General features: G+C 40.8%; 1 protein-coding gene and 1 long non-coding RNA gene across 12 annotated transcripts in view; one reads left to right on the top strand and one right to left on the bottom strand.

Moving 5' to 3' along the window:
- TMEM117 (transmembrane protein 117) overlaps positions 1–16,627 on the top strand; it is a 543,516-nt gene that overhangs the window by 15,571 nt on the left and 511,318 nt on the right. For 8 of the 11 annotated variants that reach the window (XM_081593602.1, XM_081593587.1, XM_081593594.1 and 5 more), the window contains exons 1-2: positions 2,896–3,026; positions 12,289–12,593. Coding sequence is in view for 6 of the 11 variants with exons in the window: in XM_081593587.1 (XP_081449713.1) it covers positions 12,317–12,593 (277 nt within the window). In the remaining 5 variants the exon portion in view is untranslated. Of the gene's footprint in view, positions 1–2,290; positions 2,464–2,895; positions 3,027–12,288; positions 12,594–16,627 lie in introns of those variants that run through there. The other 3 variants (XM_081593588.1, XM_081593586.1, XM_081593589.1) reach the window with 2 other exon arrangements.
- On the bottom strand, positions 8,586–12,856 carry LOC145546533 (uncharacterized). The gene is made up of 2 exons (XR_014082991.1): positions 12,377–12,856; positions 8,586–9,198 (listed from the first exon to the last, which is right to left on the bottom strand). It is a non-coding gene; the product is annotated as an uncharacterized LOC145546533 (long non-coding RNA).

The raw sequence follows: 16,627 nt of genomic DNA, 5'->3' as shown, positions 1-16,627 counted from the left end.
ATCCATTGAAATACAATGTGTGGTACACACTGCCTTTCAGGGATAGGAAAAGTGCCTTTTGTTTTCATTTGGCTTGTTTTTTGGGGGTGGGGTTGTTACTAAGCCACAGGCCTCAGTATTATGCTGCACAGTTCTTGAAGTTTTAAGGTTTTCCAGTTTTAATTGATTGAAGACTTCTTGCTCTAAATGAAGATGTAAGGAAAATATTACACATGGTGAAGATAAGGAGAAAAGGGAACTCTATTACACCGTGGGTGGGAATGTAAATCAGTGCAGCTACTATAGTAAACAGTTCCTCAAAAAAAAAAAAAAAAACACCTAAAAATAAAATTAGCATATGATCCATTAATCCCATTCCTGGGTATATATCTGAAGATGACTTAAAGATATATAGAAAAAACTAGTGGTTACCAGTGGGGAGAGGGGTGGAGGGAGGGGCAACACTGGGTAGGGAATTAAGAGGTATAGACTAGTATGTATAAAATAAATAAGCTACAAATATATATTGTACAGCACAGGGAAATATAGCCCTTAGTTTATAACAACTTTAAATAGAGTATAATCTATAAAAATATTGAATCACTATGCTGCACATTTGAAAAGTGAAAGTGAAGTCACTCAGTCTTGTCTGACTCTTTGCAACCCCATGGACTGTAGCCTACCAGGCTCCTCTGTCCATGGGATTCTCCAGGCAAGAATGCTGGAGTGGGTTGCCATTTCCTTCTCCAGGGGATCTTCCCCACCCAGGGATCGAACCCGGGTCTCCCACATTGCAGGCAGACGCTTTAACCTCTGAGCCACCAGGGAAGCCCCTAATATAATATTGTAAATCAACTATAGGTAAAATATAGGACTTTCCTGCTGGTACAGTGGTATATATATATACACCATATATACATATATATATGGCATATGGTGTGTGTGAGCTCAGTTGTTCAGTCATGTCTGACTCTGCAGCCCCAAGGACTGTAGCCCACCAGGCTCCTCTGTCCATGGAATTTCCCAGGTGAGAATATTGGAGTGGGTTGCCATTTCCTACTTCAGGGGATCTTCCTGCTCCAGGGATCAAACCCGCATTTCTTGTGTCTCCTGCATTGGCAGGAGGATTCTTTACCTCTTTGCCACCTGGGAAGCACCATATGCAGCATATGGAGCTCATGTTAATTAGTTACATGGTTTAACAAGTTTTTTTTAAAATATAAAAGGATGGTAGACTCGAATGGTTAAACTGTGGAATTAATCTGCTATTTATTGAGCCATTACCATAACTCAGTATGTTCAGTATTGAGGATGCAATGGTAAGATTTAGTCTCTGCCCTCAAAAGCATTTATAGCTTAATGGGGGAGGAAAAGACACAAAAAAGTACAGCAAATGTAAAAAATGTCACAGTAAAATGTACAAAGTGCAAGCATAGGAAACAGCTCTTCCTGGGGAAACTTGTGAAAGCTTCACTATGCTGAGAGTTCAATAAGATGATCACAAACTGACTACAATGGGGCTTTATGTGGTCATTCTTAGAAGCAGAACAAAGGTCAAACAGTGAAAAGTATGGTAGTGGAAGCCCAGTGAAACCTGTATACACTAGCTACACTGCAGGACTTGGGAATGGCTCTCTCTATCCCATTTCAAAATCTTCTGACATCTCAGCTCTCCCTCTTGCTGCCCAATCCATTCCTGAATCATGCTGATAGCCCAAGAGAGAGGCTATTCTCCTCCCAAGTTTGCTACTGGAAGTAGCTATAAATTGTCCCATTTTCCATTTGACTAGGCAAACTAGTGATCACTTCCATTAGCATGGAATATCAGTATCCCTGACAGCAGCTTTTAATACATTATAAGCAACCTGTAAACTGAGGTAGCAGTTGTTTTTGGGTAGGGAGAGAAACAAAGGCCACACATACATAAGGTAGGAAAGATGGCACATCAGGAAGAAAGGAACTGGTCAAATGTGGTCAGAGGGTCTTCCTCCTGCATGCTGCAAGTGAATCAATTAAGCACCAAAGAATGTCAGTTTTCTGAGCTTCAGGCTGCAAAAACGTTAAAAATTGTGCTTGTGTGTGCTTCTGTATACATGTGTGTGTAAATGTGCCTATGCATTTATATGTGTATATATGAATATATATGTATGCATGTGTACATTTATCTGTTCATTTCTATGTGTGTATGAATGTATGTGTGCTTATAAACATGTGTATACATGTGTGAATATATTAGCGTGTGTGTGTGTGTGTGTGTGTGTGTGTGTGTGTAAGAGAGAAAGAGCAAGAGAGAGAAACCAGACAAGCTGGAAAGTAAGTTTAAGACTTTCTCACATCCTCTCCGTCTCTGTCTCTCCCCATCCCCACTCCTCCACACCAATAGACAAAAGCAGAAAGGATGCCCTGTGACCTGACTGCATTAGAAAGTTTGCAGCTCTTAAGAGGACGTTCCACCTGGGAACCTCATTGGTTCCCCGCAGGATGGTGGGTTTTATGAGAAATCTCCGATTCCCCCGGGAAGGGACTGCTGCTGACAGGCTAGGCTGGAGCGCGGCCGCCCCCGGCCTCCACCCCCACTGCTCTGGGTATCGAAGTCGGCCCCCCGCTCGCCGCCGCGCGCTCTGCAGAGGAGGGCCGGGCCGGGCAGCTCGGCCCCGGCGCTCGGCCCGCGGCGCGGGCGCTAGGGGAAGGAGCAGGAGCGGGAGCGGGAGGGGGAGGGCGGGGGCAGGGGTGGCGGGAGGCCGTGCCTCCAGCTGCGGAGGCCTCCGCACAGCTGGAGCCGGCACGGTCATCGGCGCGGCGCCGTCGCCCCCGCGCTCCCGCTCTCGCTGCCCGGCCCGCGGCCGGCGGACTTTGCGGAGGGCGCCCGGCGTAGGCGGCGGCGGGTGTGGGCCGAGCCGGTATTTATAGCTCGGTGACAGCAGCCGCGGCAGCGACGCCGCTGGCCCGTCTCGCCGCGCTTCCCAGAGAGGCCGCGGGCGCGGCAGAGGGTTTCACTTCACCGGGTCTCCCGAGTGCGGACGCCCAGAGTCCGCGCGGCCCCCTCGGTGAGTACGCGGCCCGGGCGTCCGGCGCGCTTACCCCGCCTCTCCCTTCCGCCGCGGCGAAGCCCTCCCGGCCCGGCCGGCCGCAGCCTCGCCGCCTCCTCGTCCCTGCGCGCGACTGCGGCCCCGGCCGCGGCCCCCGGCCGGCTGCCCCTTGCCTCCTCTCCTTCCTTCCCGGGCTGGCGCGCCGAGGGGTCGGTGAAGTGGCCGGGAGGGGAGCGCGCACCTGCCTTCCTGGGAAAAGGCGGAGGAGGCTCGGGGGAGGGCTGGGGCGGGGGTACCCTCAAACTCCCGGGCTCCGGGGGGTGAGGGACGTCACCAGGATGGACGGCGAACTTTCCTCGCTTCAGTGATTCCTAGGATGCGAACAGAGTGAAAGCCCCAGTATTGTGCGTTAATTAAATTAACAGGTTGTAGTTCAGGACTGTTCTCCTTAAAAACAAAACCCACCAGACCGCACAAAACTCGAGCGCTTTTGACTGTATACTACCTTCATCATGATTAATAAAGCTATTTATCTATTCCTACTTTTGAAAATGCCAGAGGCCCACAAGTGTGTTTGACCCATGTGGGTCCACTTTGGCTCCCTTATTCATTCTACCCTCTGTGGAACAATAAGCGATTGTGTGTGTATGAGAGAGATGCTAGTAAACATCACATGCTTGTTTTAGTATTTATGTGTAGATAGAAGTCTCATGATCGATGAAGTGTTTTCTGAGTTAAAGTACATTGAATAAATGTGTTTTCCCTCTAGTTGTAAATGATACGTTGTTTGAAATCCAGAGAAGGACTTCTAGGAAGATTCAGGGTTTTGTTTTGTCTTCAGAATAAAGTTCTTCCAGTTTATCGAATATAAAGTGTAGTAGAGGCCCTATAAGAGCTATTTCTGTTGTAAAACACTGATTTTTGTCATGTTTATACTCTCTAACTCTATTCTTCCTTCCCCAATCTTTGTACTTTAAAGGTAATTATGGATTTTGACATTTTGACTCAGATACTTATTCTCACCCCACTCCACTTTCATCTGAGCCTTGTATTCAGAAACCAGTACTTGTTTATTGTATTTAATTTGCTTCTTCAAATTGTCAGTCAGTTAAAAAGCAATTTCAGATATGAGTAAATTTTATTTTATTCATTAACTCTTTTTTTTGGTGTTGTGTCTGGAATATGATCATGACAATTAATTCTTTATCAACACAAGTCACTGAAGAGAAAGTCTAAATATTTTTAAAGAATTAATTGTTGATTATTTTTCTACTTAGGACATGAAAAGACTGTTTGGATGGGAAAGTTGGCTAATGTCATGTTTAGAGGGAACCCCAGACCTGCTCTGCTTTCAGGTTTTCTATTTTAAAAACTTGCATTGGTTCAGTGCTTTGTTATCCCAAAGACTGGAGGGTAATAACAAGGAAAAAAAGTAATTTAAAGATTGGAACAATGTGAAGAGAAAGTCTAGGAAGTTATTTATGGATATGATCCTCTAAATTAGCTAGGGTACCACAAGTACAGACCTGATATCTGTGCAAAGCCACTTATAGTGGTTTCATTGATTGACTTAAAAGGTTGCTTTTTATTTAAAAGGCAATGTGGTCTCTTGTATTGGACTAAAAATGAGAAATTCCAACTTTACTTCTGTTATTATTGCTATTTGTATTTTTAAAACCCATATTAAGCACTTGCATTATGTAAAATACTATGTCATTTCCTCATGCTTGCCTTTTCATCTAACAATTCAAATAGTAAACTAAGACTATTCTTACCTCAGGACTGGTCCAGGCAAATATATATATTTGGTTTTCTCACCTTCTGCCATTTCTCTTTTTACAGACTTGGATATCCCATTATCAAGAGTCTGCTCTGTCTGGTATAGAATCTTCAGTGCTTTTAATTTTCCTCACACAAGTCTGGTCTGTTACCCAACTGTCATCCACACATTTACTTTTTCACTTATTCATCCATCAGCAAAGATTTTTTGAGTGCCCTGTAGGTGTAAGTCACCACCTAGTTCTTACCCTTGCTTCCTTCCCATTGGAACTTTTTAGGTTATCCTTTTCAGTGTAGGGAATACACAATAATTAAGAGTATTGACTTTGGGGTCATAAAGAGGTGGTTCTGCCTGGTTCTGCCTGCTTCCGCCAGTTGGTAGCTGTATGACCTTGAGCAGATAACCTTTTAAAAACTCTGTTTCTTCACTGGTAAATCCAAAGGTTAGGTCTAAGGGCTGATTGAGATAATGCATGAAAAGTACTTGCCAAGAGCCCCAAATATAAAAAGCACTCCAAAAATGTTAGTTATTATCTTGCCTATATCTGCTCCAGAGGTATTCATCTCAGGAAATGCATTCCCCATCTCAGGAAATGGCAAATCCATTCTGGGGTTTGTCAGGCCATGTCCACATCCGGTCCATCAGTACATCTTGTCATCTCTTCTTTTTTTAAATGTATCCAGAATCTGGTACATTTCCAAGTATCAGGCAGAGTGGTCAGATTGCGTCACTCTTCTGTCCCCCATTTGCACAGAGTGAATGAAGCCCATGTGGTAGGATGGCCTCAAGGCCTGATCATGATACTGCCTCCCAGATCTCTAGTCCTTTCGTACTCCCCTGCACCCACATGCTGTCCAGTCACACTAGCCTCCTGGTTTTTCCTTAAATGCACTAATCAGGTGCAGCACAGGCCTTTTCCTTTGTCTGGATCATTCTTTCCTCAGATGTCTGCTTTCTTGACTTCCTTCTTTCACGTCTGCAATTGTCACCTTATAGTGAGACCTTCTTAACTTCCCTGACACCCCATGTTAACTTTTCATTTTCTCCATCAACTTATAACTTTCTAAAATACTGTCTGTTTCATTTTTCTCTGGTTAATGTCTTTTTCTCTCAATCTAGATCCTAAGGTTCAAGGCAACAGGGGTGTTGTTTGTTAGTAACTTTCACGCGTAGGCCAGTGCTTGGCACAAATATGCAACAGTGAACATGTGAATAGTGAATAGTGAACAAATGAATGATGAAATTATGGAATTAGTATGGAATTAGCAAATTTGGACTTCACCACTTTCTATATATGATTTTGGACAGTAGCTTGAGCTTTCTGAGTCTCATTTTCAATATTTGTAAAATAGGATGATATTCATCCTTTATGTTGTTATAGTAAAATCCCGAGACACTAAGAATAGTGTATAAAAGCCACTCAGTACATGTAATATAGAGTTGATGTTATTTACATGCTCATGTTTAATGGGAATGACCAGGAGTCACTTGCATTTTAATAGTGGTCCTCAGGTAAGGAAGTGTCTGAAAGTGACCAGGCACTTACAAATGAAATCTCCTTTAGTCTCCACTACTGCCATGTGAGGAAAGTATTTTCATTAGGATTCTGCTGGTGAAGAAGTGGAATCTCAGAGTGGTTAGGGATTTGCTCACAGAGCTAGTGAATAGCAGGTCAGGTAGAAATGGACCATATTTTTCCCATCACCATTTGTTTTGCCTTCCTGATGCTTTTGATCATTTGTGTAAAGTCATTCTAATTATGTGATTTCACTCAATAAAAACACTAAGAGGTAAAATGTGATGTAAACATAGGCTGTTGTTATTTATCTTTTAAGGAAATAGTATTAAATAATTTAAAGCTCTGTCTGCTTTTTTGATAGGCAATTTTTGAAGTGATTATTTCCCAGGGAGTAAATGAAATGATTATATCAATAAATAGTGTTCTGTCAACTGCAAAGAGCTTTACATACGTTAATATAATACTATAGCTAGGTAACTGAAGAAAATAACCCTTAACTTTGTCTTGTACTAAAACAGCCAAGAAATATCCCAAACACAGCTGTCTGCAGCACAAAGTACATACCACAAAAAACAAAGTACAAGGAGGCTTTTTAACAATTATTTTTCAAGAAATTAGATGCAAGGTGCTGAAATAAAGTTCACACTTTTGGCAGGGTACAGGCACTGTCATCTTTAATAAGCCCTTTGACAGGAGCTAAGAAGAGTTTCAGGTGAATTTTCAGACATAAATACGAAGGAGCTCCAAAACATTTGGAGAAATTCTTTTTTTCAATCCTAGCACAGTGCTGCACAGTGCAAAAGATGTTCATATTACCTGGTTAGGTATCACTAGATGCTAAGACCTGCATTAGCAGAGCTGGACTTTGGGGGCACTTGGCTAGTAATAAATGTCTTTTGTATAGCATACTTTTTTAGTTTATCAAGGACTTTGCCATATGAACTCATACTTTTTTTTTTAAGTGGAAGTGATACACTCCATCTTGCTCATACTTGTCATTACGCATAAAGTATCACCCGAGCCAGGGTTCCTGCTGAGGGAAACATGAAAATTGTACTCTTGAAGTCCTTGAGATTTTCACTTATTTGGAAAAATCCCAGTAAGTAAGGAAGGCAGGGTGCTTTGGTCCAATCAAGTAAGTGATTAAAACAATTATCAGGGCTTTGATGTTCCCCTGGTCCAGTACTTGATTATCTTTAATGTAAACTGTTGGAGCTGCCTCCCAGCTAGTGTTGCTGTTTTCATCATGCCTCTTACCAGTTTGTCATTTTACAAGTAGGCAGAGAAATCTTTCAAAATCCTGCTGCAAGCAACTGTACTGCCATTCTGCTTTGAAAACTTTGATTCTATAGTCTCTAATCTGTAAAATAAAGATCATTGCTTTTGTGTAATCTTCCTTAAAATAGCCCCAGATTATCCTTAACTATCCGAGGGTGCCCCCGAGTGCTCTGTGTTCCAGCCACACAGAACTACTGATACATCTCTATGTCTGTCCCAGACATCCTTTCCTGTGCCTTTGCTGAGCTCCTCCTTCCAACTTGCATGTAATTACCTACTTCCCATTTTTCCATTCTTAGCTGTTAGTACCAGGTGAAATGGGGCTTCCCTGGTGGCTCAGATGGTAAAGAATCTGCCTGCAGTGCAGGTAACCCAGGTTCAATCCCTGGGTTGAGAAGATGCCCTGGAGAAGGAAATGGCTACCCACTCCAGGATTCTTGCGTGGAGAATTCCATAGACAGAGGAGCCCAGTGGGTTACAGTTCACGGGATCCAAAGAGTCGTACACAGCTGAGCAACTAACACTTACACTTTACTTCACCAGGTAAAATACTGGCTTGTAGTAAAATGCATGACATTTCTGATATCTACACTAAATACCAGTCCCTCTAGAGTATAAACCATGACTGAAGGCTTATGGATTATCAGTAAAGTTTCAGCCTGTCACTTCTGTTATGTGAAAGCAGCGGCTTCCAAGATACTGATGGTGGCATCTATCTCATGATTGTATTATTATGAGAGGAAATTGAATAGTGTGAATTAGTCTAGTTCTCAGAGGTGCAGTGTTCTGTATAAGTAGAGTTGGAAAATCAGAATGAATGTCAGTGATGCATTGCAAAAGGACAATCAGATCAACTCAACTACTTATACTGATGCTCAAAGGAGAAGGAAAAAAATTAGAGCAATCCTTGTCAGGCACATGATCCCAGTTCTTTCCAATCATGGTATCAAGTCAGTTTGAATAGTAATAGTAGATTCATTTATCTTAGAAGTACTGTGAATCTTTTATATCAATTGGCTTTATTATTAGGAACTTTCTAAACAACATGAAAAAAGGCAAGATTTTGGAATCTGTGTCTTTGGGGAAGATGTAGAATAGAATGTTGAAGGCACATGGCTTGAATTTGAATCCTGGCTCTGGCGTAGGCTTGTTTTGTTCTTTGATGCAAGCTACTAAACTCAGCTTAAACATTGCTTCCAATAGAGTATCTCTTCATTAGGTTGCTATGAAATTTGAATGAGATGTTTGTAAAGCCCTTTAGCATAGCGTCTGCAAAGTGGTAAGTCTTTAGTAAATATTAGCCTTAGTAATAATGAGAAGAACAGTGCAGAACCTGGTGCTGAAATGGGATGGTAGCTGTAGGGATGAGATTGAGGGTATATCAGTGCTTGTTACTGGCCCATCATTCTTGCAGTCTTTGGATTCAGCTGCTCTTCTCTTTCCTTAGTGGAAGGAATGGCAGGTTGCTCTGCCTTCTTCTCATCTCATTTATACAAGGGGGCTTCTCTTCTGTAGTTCCACTCAGTTTATCCAGTTTATTGATTGCCCACTATGAGGCCAGCACTGTGCTAGGCCCTGAAAGTAAACAGCCGTTTCCCTGAGGACTTTGTGATCTGGGGAGGAAGACAAATACATAAACAGATAATTTTACTATGATCGGCTAAGAGCTAAGATAAAAGCACATTTACTTAAGATAAAAGCTCAATATGGAAGAATTGAATTTTAAAAAAATTAAAAAAATGTTTTTAGACTGTGTATACTATGTAGCATAGTCAGTTTGAACAGCCTCAATCCTGGGTTAACAGTACAGTCACTGGACGTTTGTATTGATCGTCAGAATGGTTTATGGGAAGTACAGAGGGGAAAGCAGTTTTGGTGGTCTGGACAAGAGGCTGTATCACTAGGCAAACTTTTGTCAACCTCCTTATGTAGGGAGTCAGGAAGTGGAGATGAGTGCTGTTGTTGTGCAGGTTATGTAAGTTTTGAAATTTGGGGCCCACTAGGATACATTGATTCCACTTTGGAGTATGAGGCAAGAATATATAAACATGTTTACATAAAAGAATAAGACCAGATGATCCTATTCACTCAGCTAGTGTCTAAGTCACTGAATCTGTTAGAGGAAATGATGACTAAGCTGTAAACATGATTGGAAATATCGTTTGAAACATTTCCAGATTTGTCGGGGTGTATTAGATCAAGGGCCAGGAATGGCTTTTGATTCAACTTCTGGCTCTTCTGCTGATGGATCTGTTAATTAAATAGGCAGCACCTGCTCTGCTCCTTTGTTTTCGTTTATTATTGTTATAATATTAATTTATTAGTGGCCGCACTGGATCTTCATCGCTGTGCACTGCCTTCCTCTAGTTGCGGTGAGCCGGGCTGCTCTTCATTGCAGTGTGTGGGCTTCTTCCAGTTGTGGTGGCTTCTCCTGTCACAGAGCACAGGCTCTAGGCACACAGGCTTCAGTAGTTGTGGCTCATGGGCGTAACTGTGGGATCTTCCCAGACCGAGGATCTAACCCATGTCCCCTGCGTTGGCTGTGGACTCCCAACCACTGGAGCCCCAGGGAAGCCCCTTCTTTGTTTTCTTGTCATTCATAAGGGAGTGGTAGTAGCATGCATAGCATGGCTGTGGGAGTTGGGGCCTGTACTAAGGCAGGATTGTTGTTCAGTACTACAGTTCTCTCTTGAAACAATATAAATGCTGGAGAGGAACTGCTACCTCCAAATTTTTTTGAACGTTGTAACTCAGTTTGGACATGTGGAAGTTACAGAGCCCACAAAGCAAGATTCTGAAGTTAAAAGCAACAACAATAAAATAAATATATGCCTACTTTCCACAAAACGCTTATTTAAAAGTGAATCAGTTATATGTATTTAGTTGTCTGTATCCGGCTGCCTTGCTTGTGAGTGGGTGGCGAAGGGAGTTGATGGGGGAACCACACCAGAATTGCTCACTGGCAGGAGAAGTTTCAGAGAAACTAACTTGTTAACTGACAGCCCTGTCCAGTTCTCATGGGCATGTAGCAACTATTTCTGCTCCAGGACTCTTTGGCCTTGAGGTGTTTCTGTGTATTCTCTTCTAAAAGTGGTCTTTGGACACTTCCAAAGATTTTGCTTGAAATCGAGTTGACAGCTGGCCCCTCCTGGCATTCTTGTGTATTGAATGCTGTGAAAATGCATGATGTTTGTCTTTGTTCTTAACTACTTTTATCTGCTTTCCTTGGTGTGAGAACAATGTAGGTCTGTAACTGGGTGATGAACCTCACGTAAAAAAGAAAAAAAAAAAAAAATTGCCATCCCTTAGTGATCTGAGCTCCAGCCCCTAAGAACAGATATTTCAGAGTATTTATGAAGAAGGAAATTGCTTAGAAGTTTTATGAATACAAGGCACAATGACTGTTTGTGTTGCTAAATTTTACTGCCAGTCTTTTTGTGTGTTTCCATAACTTTTCTAAATAATTAAGCCAAGCCTTCATTAGCTTAGATTGTGGTCTTAATTGGTATTCATCAGCCCAGAATGTTGGACTGGAACTTGGGAGGCAGCCTTGGAGCCTATTCTCAGATCTTCGGTTGACTTCAGATTAATTCAGACTTGTGACTTGATCTTTGTATCATTAGCTACGTGTAAAATGAGAATTTTATTATTATCCTAACTTTAATCAGCTTTACTGCTGGATAAGAAAAGAGTTACAGCTTAGTCTGAGCACCAAATGGGCTCACCAAGACTGAATCCCAGAATTAGATAAATTAGTCACCCAGTCCCAGCCCTAGAGGACCTAGAAAGGCTTTTGCTCCTATGTGCAGACTGGCCCCCAAAGAGGAAAGAGAGAGGAGCTGAGCAGGACTTAGAGGTGGGGCCTGGGTATGAGCATTTTAAGAAAGCTTCTGTACTTGAAGTGCACATCTGTGTTAGAGCCTAGCTCTCTAGGCATGTTACATATTTTGCAATGCCTCTGGACCCTTGCATACACCTAGGTTAAGCATCTGTGCATTCTTCGCTGGGAAAAAAATTCTATCAATCCTCTAAACTCCAATTTGAGTATGTCCTCCTCTCTGAAATCTTGCCTTCCTTCTCAGTTCGCACAAGCAGAGTTGCCCAAGTTCTCCTGCGTGCAACTACTCTGCCATAGACTTAGCTATTTCATGAAACTTATTCTGTGCTGAAATTATTTGACAAATAAGACTGGAACATTTTTATAAAAGTCTGTACATGTGCACACATTTTTCAATGTAAAAAAAAGAAGATCTGAAAGTATATGCACAAAATTATTAAGGGATCTTAACTCCAAGGAGAAGAATTTAGACAGAAGAGGATGTTTATTTTTGTTAGTTTGTGATCAGTTTACCTCTGTGTTTCTTTAATTTTTAAATGATGTTTTATGATTAAAACATAAAAATGATAATCTAAAATAGGAAGAGTCATCATCACAATTTCAGACCACATTCTGCCCTCTCATATCCCTTTCTCTCTCCCTACTCTTTTACTTCCCTAAGTCCTCATATGATCAGGAGTATGATGAGGTAACAGGGAAGGGACAGTATTTACTATTCTCATCTCAGACTTGTCTTGGTACCATAACTAGGAATTGGTCTTTTCCAAATCCCTCTTTATTGAGTTGTTGTAAATCTGAACAGGTAACAGAAAGAGAGGGACTACTTTTCTTTTTGCTCTAACCCTGTGTATCTTTTCTCATGCAGGTAAACTGTGGAAGTGAAGTTTTGAAGGATGGGTAAAGACTTTCGTTATTATTTCCAGCACCCCTGGTCTCGCATGATCGTGGCTTACTTGGTGATCTTCTTTAACTTCTTAATATTTGCGGAGGACCCGGTTTCTCATAGCCAAACAGAAGCCAATGTTATTGTTGTTGGAAACTGTTTTTCATTTGTAACAAATAAATATCCTCGAGGAGTTGGCTGGAGGCTTCTGAAGGTGCTTCTATGGCTGCTTGCCATTCTCATAGGACTAATAGCTGGCAAATTTCTATTCCATCAGCGTTTGTTTGGTAAGTACCCATGAAATGTAATGTAGGTAATTATTAAATTCTATTCTCCAAGATAGAGCTTTGTTATTTCTAAATGCCAGTTTAGAATGCATTTCATTTGCCTTCCAGCATTAGTTTGCTGTGTGCTGTGGTAGCTCTGGTTCTTCAGGTATTCTCTGTTGAATGGTGTTCTTGTCTATGGCCTGAGGAATATTAGCATGAGGTAAAATTAGTTCTAAACTTAATTTTAAAAAAAAGGTGTTACATCTAAAATGAATGTGTGTGAATTCTTACTTAAGGAAGACGTGTAAATAGCTCTTTTCCCAGAACCAGTACCTAAGTGTGATGTCATAAAGAGTTTGTAAATCATAAACAGAATGATTCCATATCATTAAAGTAGGTTTAACCATTGCCCATATATTTACACCTATTTTTCATTCAAGGAATTAGAATGGGAACTTTAACTTATTACTCTCATTTCTTTTCTTTTTGTTTTTGTAATTTTGAACATTGGTTCTAGATATTTATTTTGAACCTCCTTGTCAACCAGAGACCAGTATTATAGTAAGGAATCTCTTGGTAGTAAGCAACAAAATAAGAGACTAAATTAGTTTATGTTTAAAAAGTAACTTACTATATGGATATTGGGATATTTCACAGAGACCAGGGATAGAATTTGTTTTGATAATTGCGATAAATGGAAACAGGGGCTTGAATTCTATCTGGATGATGAGACAAGGGATGTTCTTTGTCTCAACTTCTCTGTCATATGTGCTTTATTCTCCTTTCACCCTGAATGTCAGTTTATATCCACTTAGAATGTCTTGACTCTTGTTCCCGAGTTTAAACTCTTAGGTTTAAACAAAGTTGACTCAGTTTGGATGTCGTTCCTACCTCTGACCCAAACTATTTTGGCCAGGACGTGGGTACTATTTATTCAAAAATTCATTGGTTACTTATTATGCCAGGCACTATTGTAGACTCTGAATCAAAAACGCAGGGTATCTACCCTCATAAACACATCCTACAGGAGGGAGAAAGGTTCTAATCAAATAAATGTATGAAATGCGAAGAGGTGATAAGTGCTGTGGGGAAAAGAAAGTTTTAAATGCTCCTGGGTCAATTAGGAAGAGAATTTAGCAATGAAACTTTGAATTTAGCAATTATAGGATCATAGGTAACTTAGTATGGGTATTTTCAATCTAGAAGTTTGGTTAGAAACAGATAGCAGTGATTTAGGAAATAAACAAAAATATATGTACCGACATACACATAATGTTACATATATATTCTTCTCAATCTCTACTCCTCAAACTATAGCCATCTGTTTCTATTACATAAACAGAGAAAATGTACATCTTTTATATTTATTATAAAATATGTAGTTTCAAGAAATTTGATGAGGAAATGGGAAGTAGCTAAAAATGGAAAAGGGGCCAAGGGGAGATTTTGTTGTTATTTCGGGTGGTGGTGGTTTTATTTGAGAGGTGAGATTAATTGATCTGCTTTTCATTGTGGGGAAAGAAGTTAGACTGAAGCACAGGTAAAGATATAGAAGGAAGACAGTACCTCTGAAGGTTTCTTTGGTTTGTGACTTAGGACTCAGGCACAAATAGTGGTCTTAGGACAGTAAGAGAGACCTGGTTCCTCAGAGATAATCATGAGTGAGATCAAGGTTGTACTCTAGTAGGTACACTTGCGTCAGAGAAGTGGAGAGGTGAGTGTCCTCCCACCTGGAGATTTCTGTTGTACTATGAGGAAGGAAGAGCTTAAGATAAAGATGGAGAGATTGATGAACAAGGGGCTTAAGAAAGTGGTCAACATTTTTTTTTTTAAGAAATCTTATTTATTTATTTATTTGGCTGCATCAAGTCTTAGTGTGTGGGCTTCTCTCTAGTTGTTGCTCATGGGCTTAGTTACCCCCAAGGCACATAGGATCTTGGTTGCCTGACCAGGGATCAAACCCATGTCCCATGCATGGGAAAGTGGATTCTTATCCCAGAAAGTGGTCAACATTTGAAAGAGTTGCAGTAGGGAACATGGATGTGAACTGACTAGGACAAGGGTTACTGATGATCGCCGAGGGCTGTGGTGGTTAGTCACTATAGATTTCAATGACTGCAGTCTGAATAGTGGAGCAGCTTTCTCTGTGAGAGCGCTCTCACCTGGAACAGGATTTGAGTGAGTCATCTGGTTGGGGAATGCTCAGGCTTGCTGTATTAGAAACAAAGGATGGAAAACAAATGGACAGTTCTAGGGAAAGAGCTATTGATGTGATTAGCAAAGGGTTCTGGCTGGACGTGGAAAGGAGGTGGGGAAGACAATGGTTTGGGAGGAGTGGACAGGGGCCTGAAGATGTGAACAAAACCTAACCGATGTACAGGTATCCTGTTCAGAGAAGGGGAAGGACTGATGGGTGTGGTTAGATGCATATTGTAGCAGAAGTACAGCCGTTCTTTACTGGTGATTCCCAACTAGGGTATGTTCTGAAGATAGTGGGTGCTAAAGTTAAATGGAGAGATGGGTCATTGACACGAAGGATAACTAGGAATGGGATATGAGCTGGGCCATCCACTGAACATTGAACAGGCGCGGTGTTATGATACTAATCACATGGATATAAGAGGTCAAGAGGAAGGGTAAGCAGATGATCAGTTTTCAAAGATGGGTGAAGGGTGCTGGACAGACAGAACAATAGATGTCAGTTGTAAGCAATGGCTGGGTGTATCTGTAACCCATTCCATAAATTTGCTCAATATAGAAAACTAATGCAAATTCATACCAGAATATCCAGTTTGGTCTGGATTATCTGCCTATATTATAAAAGACTGAATGAAAATCATAAGGTGAAAAGAAAGAAAATTATAGGTGAAGGTAATGGTTTTAATAATACAGGCAGATAATTTGGCTTTGTAATTATTACATTTTGTTAAGTTACTCTATTGCGGTCTTATCTCTTATACTAAAATTACATTTAGTCATGGCTTTTTAATTCACTTACTGATATAATTCACCCCTGAAAAAAAATCACTCTAGATTTCATGTAGTTTATTGACTACAAATTATTTTAAAATAATGGAAAATTGTGTCCTCATCTTTTTTTTTTTGCTTACAATAGATAAGATTTTATAGAATAGTCAGCTTTATCACTTCTATTTGGTAAGTTACTTTTTTCTTTTCTCCCCTTATTAAAAGTCTATGAAATTATATGGGGTATTAGAAAAGGGATAATAATCTTCAGCAACTCTTGGTGATTATTGGATAATATAACTGGACTCCTGATTTAATTTTTTAATGAACTCCAAACTAGTCTCCTCCTTTCTTTCTCCATGGTCGTTGTTTCTTCCTTCACTCACAAATTCTTATTGGTCATTTGCTCCTAATAGTTCTCTCCTCCTCCAACTCATTCTGGATTTTGCTACTTGAATATATGTGTGTGTGTGTGTGTGTGTGTGTGTGTGTGTGTATGTGTGTGTATATATATATATATAATTTTTTTTTTTAATGTGGGTAAATGGCTCCTGTCAGCTACAGAAAAAAATCAGAACTTCAAAGCACATTATTGTCTGCTCCTGCCTGACTTTTAACCTGGTCTCTCTTCACATGCTACAGAATTGTCTGCTAGTTCTCAAGCCTGCTGTCTTCTCTCGATTCTGTCCTTTTGCATGCGTACTCTCCTGTGCTCATTATGCTTGTCCCCTTCTTGTTAATTTGGCCAATTTCTCTTTTTCCTTCATATCCGCGTTCAAGTATTATGTTCTCTGTGACACTTTCTCTGACTCCCTCCTATCAGATGAAGTTGTTTTCTCTCCAGCTCCCACTGTGTCCACTTGAACCAAAGCATGTACAGGAGGATACTCTGGAAATGACAGCCATGCAGCCTTGTGGAAAAGAACCCACATTTTAATGCAGACACACACAGTGTCCTCATTGGTTTGGAATGTGATGAATGTTTTCATCTTTGTTCCCCTTTGTACATAATTCATTTTTTAAAAAGGCCGTATTTAAACCTTTAACAGTTTGTAGATGCAAACTTGTGGTAGGTGGTGGTAATG

This window comes from Giraffa tippelskirchi, chromosome 4 (assembly GCF_054371585.1).
Source record: "Giraffa tippelskirchi isolate mGirTip1 chromosome 4, T2T-mGirTip1v1.2.pri, whole genome shotgun sequence".
NCBI lineage: Eukaryota > Metazoa > Chordata > Mammalia > Artiodactyla > Giraffidae > Giraffa > Giraffa tippelskirchi.
The sequence above is the reverse complement of the archived record's forward strand: the minus strand, read 5'-3'. Positions and strand labels throughout refer to the sequence as shown.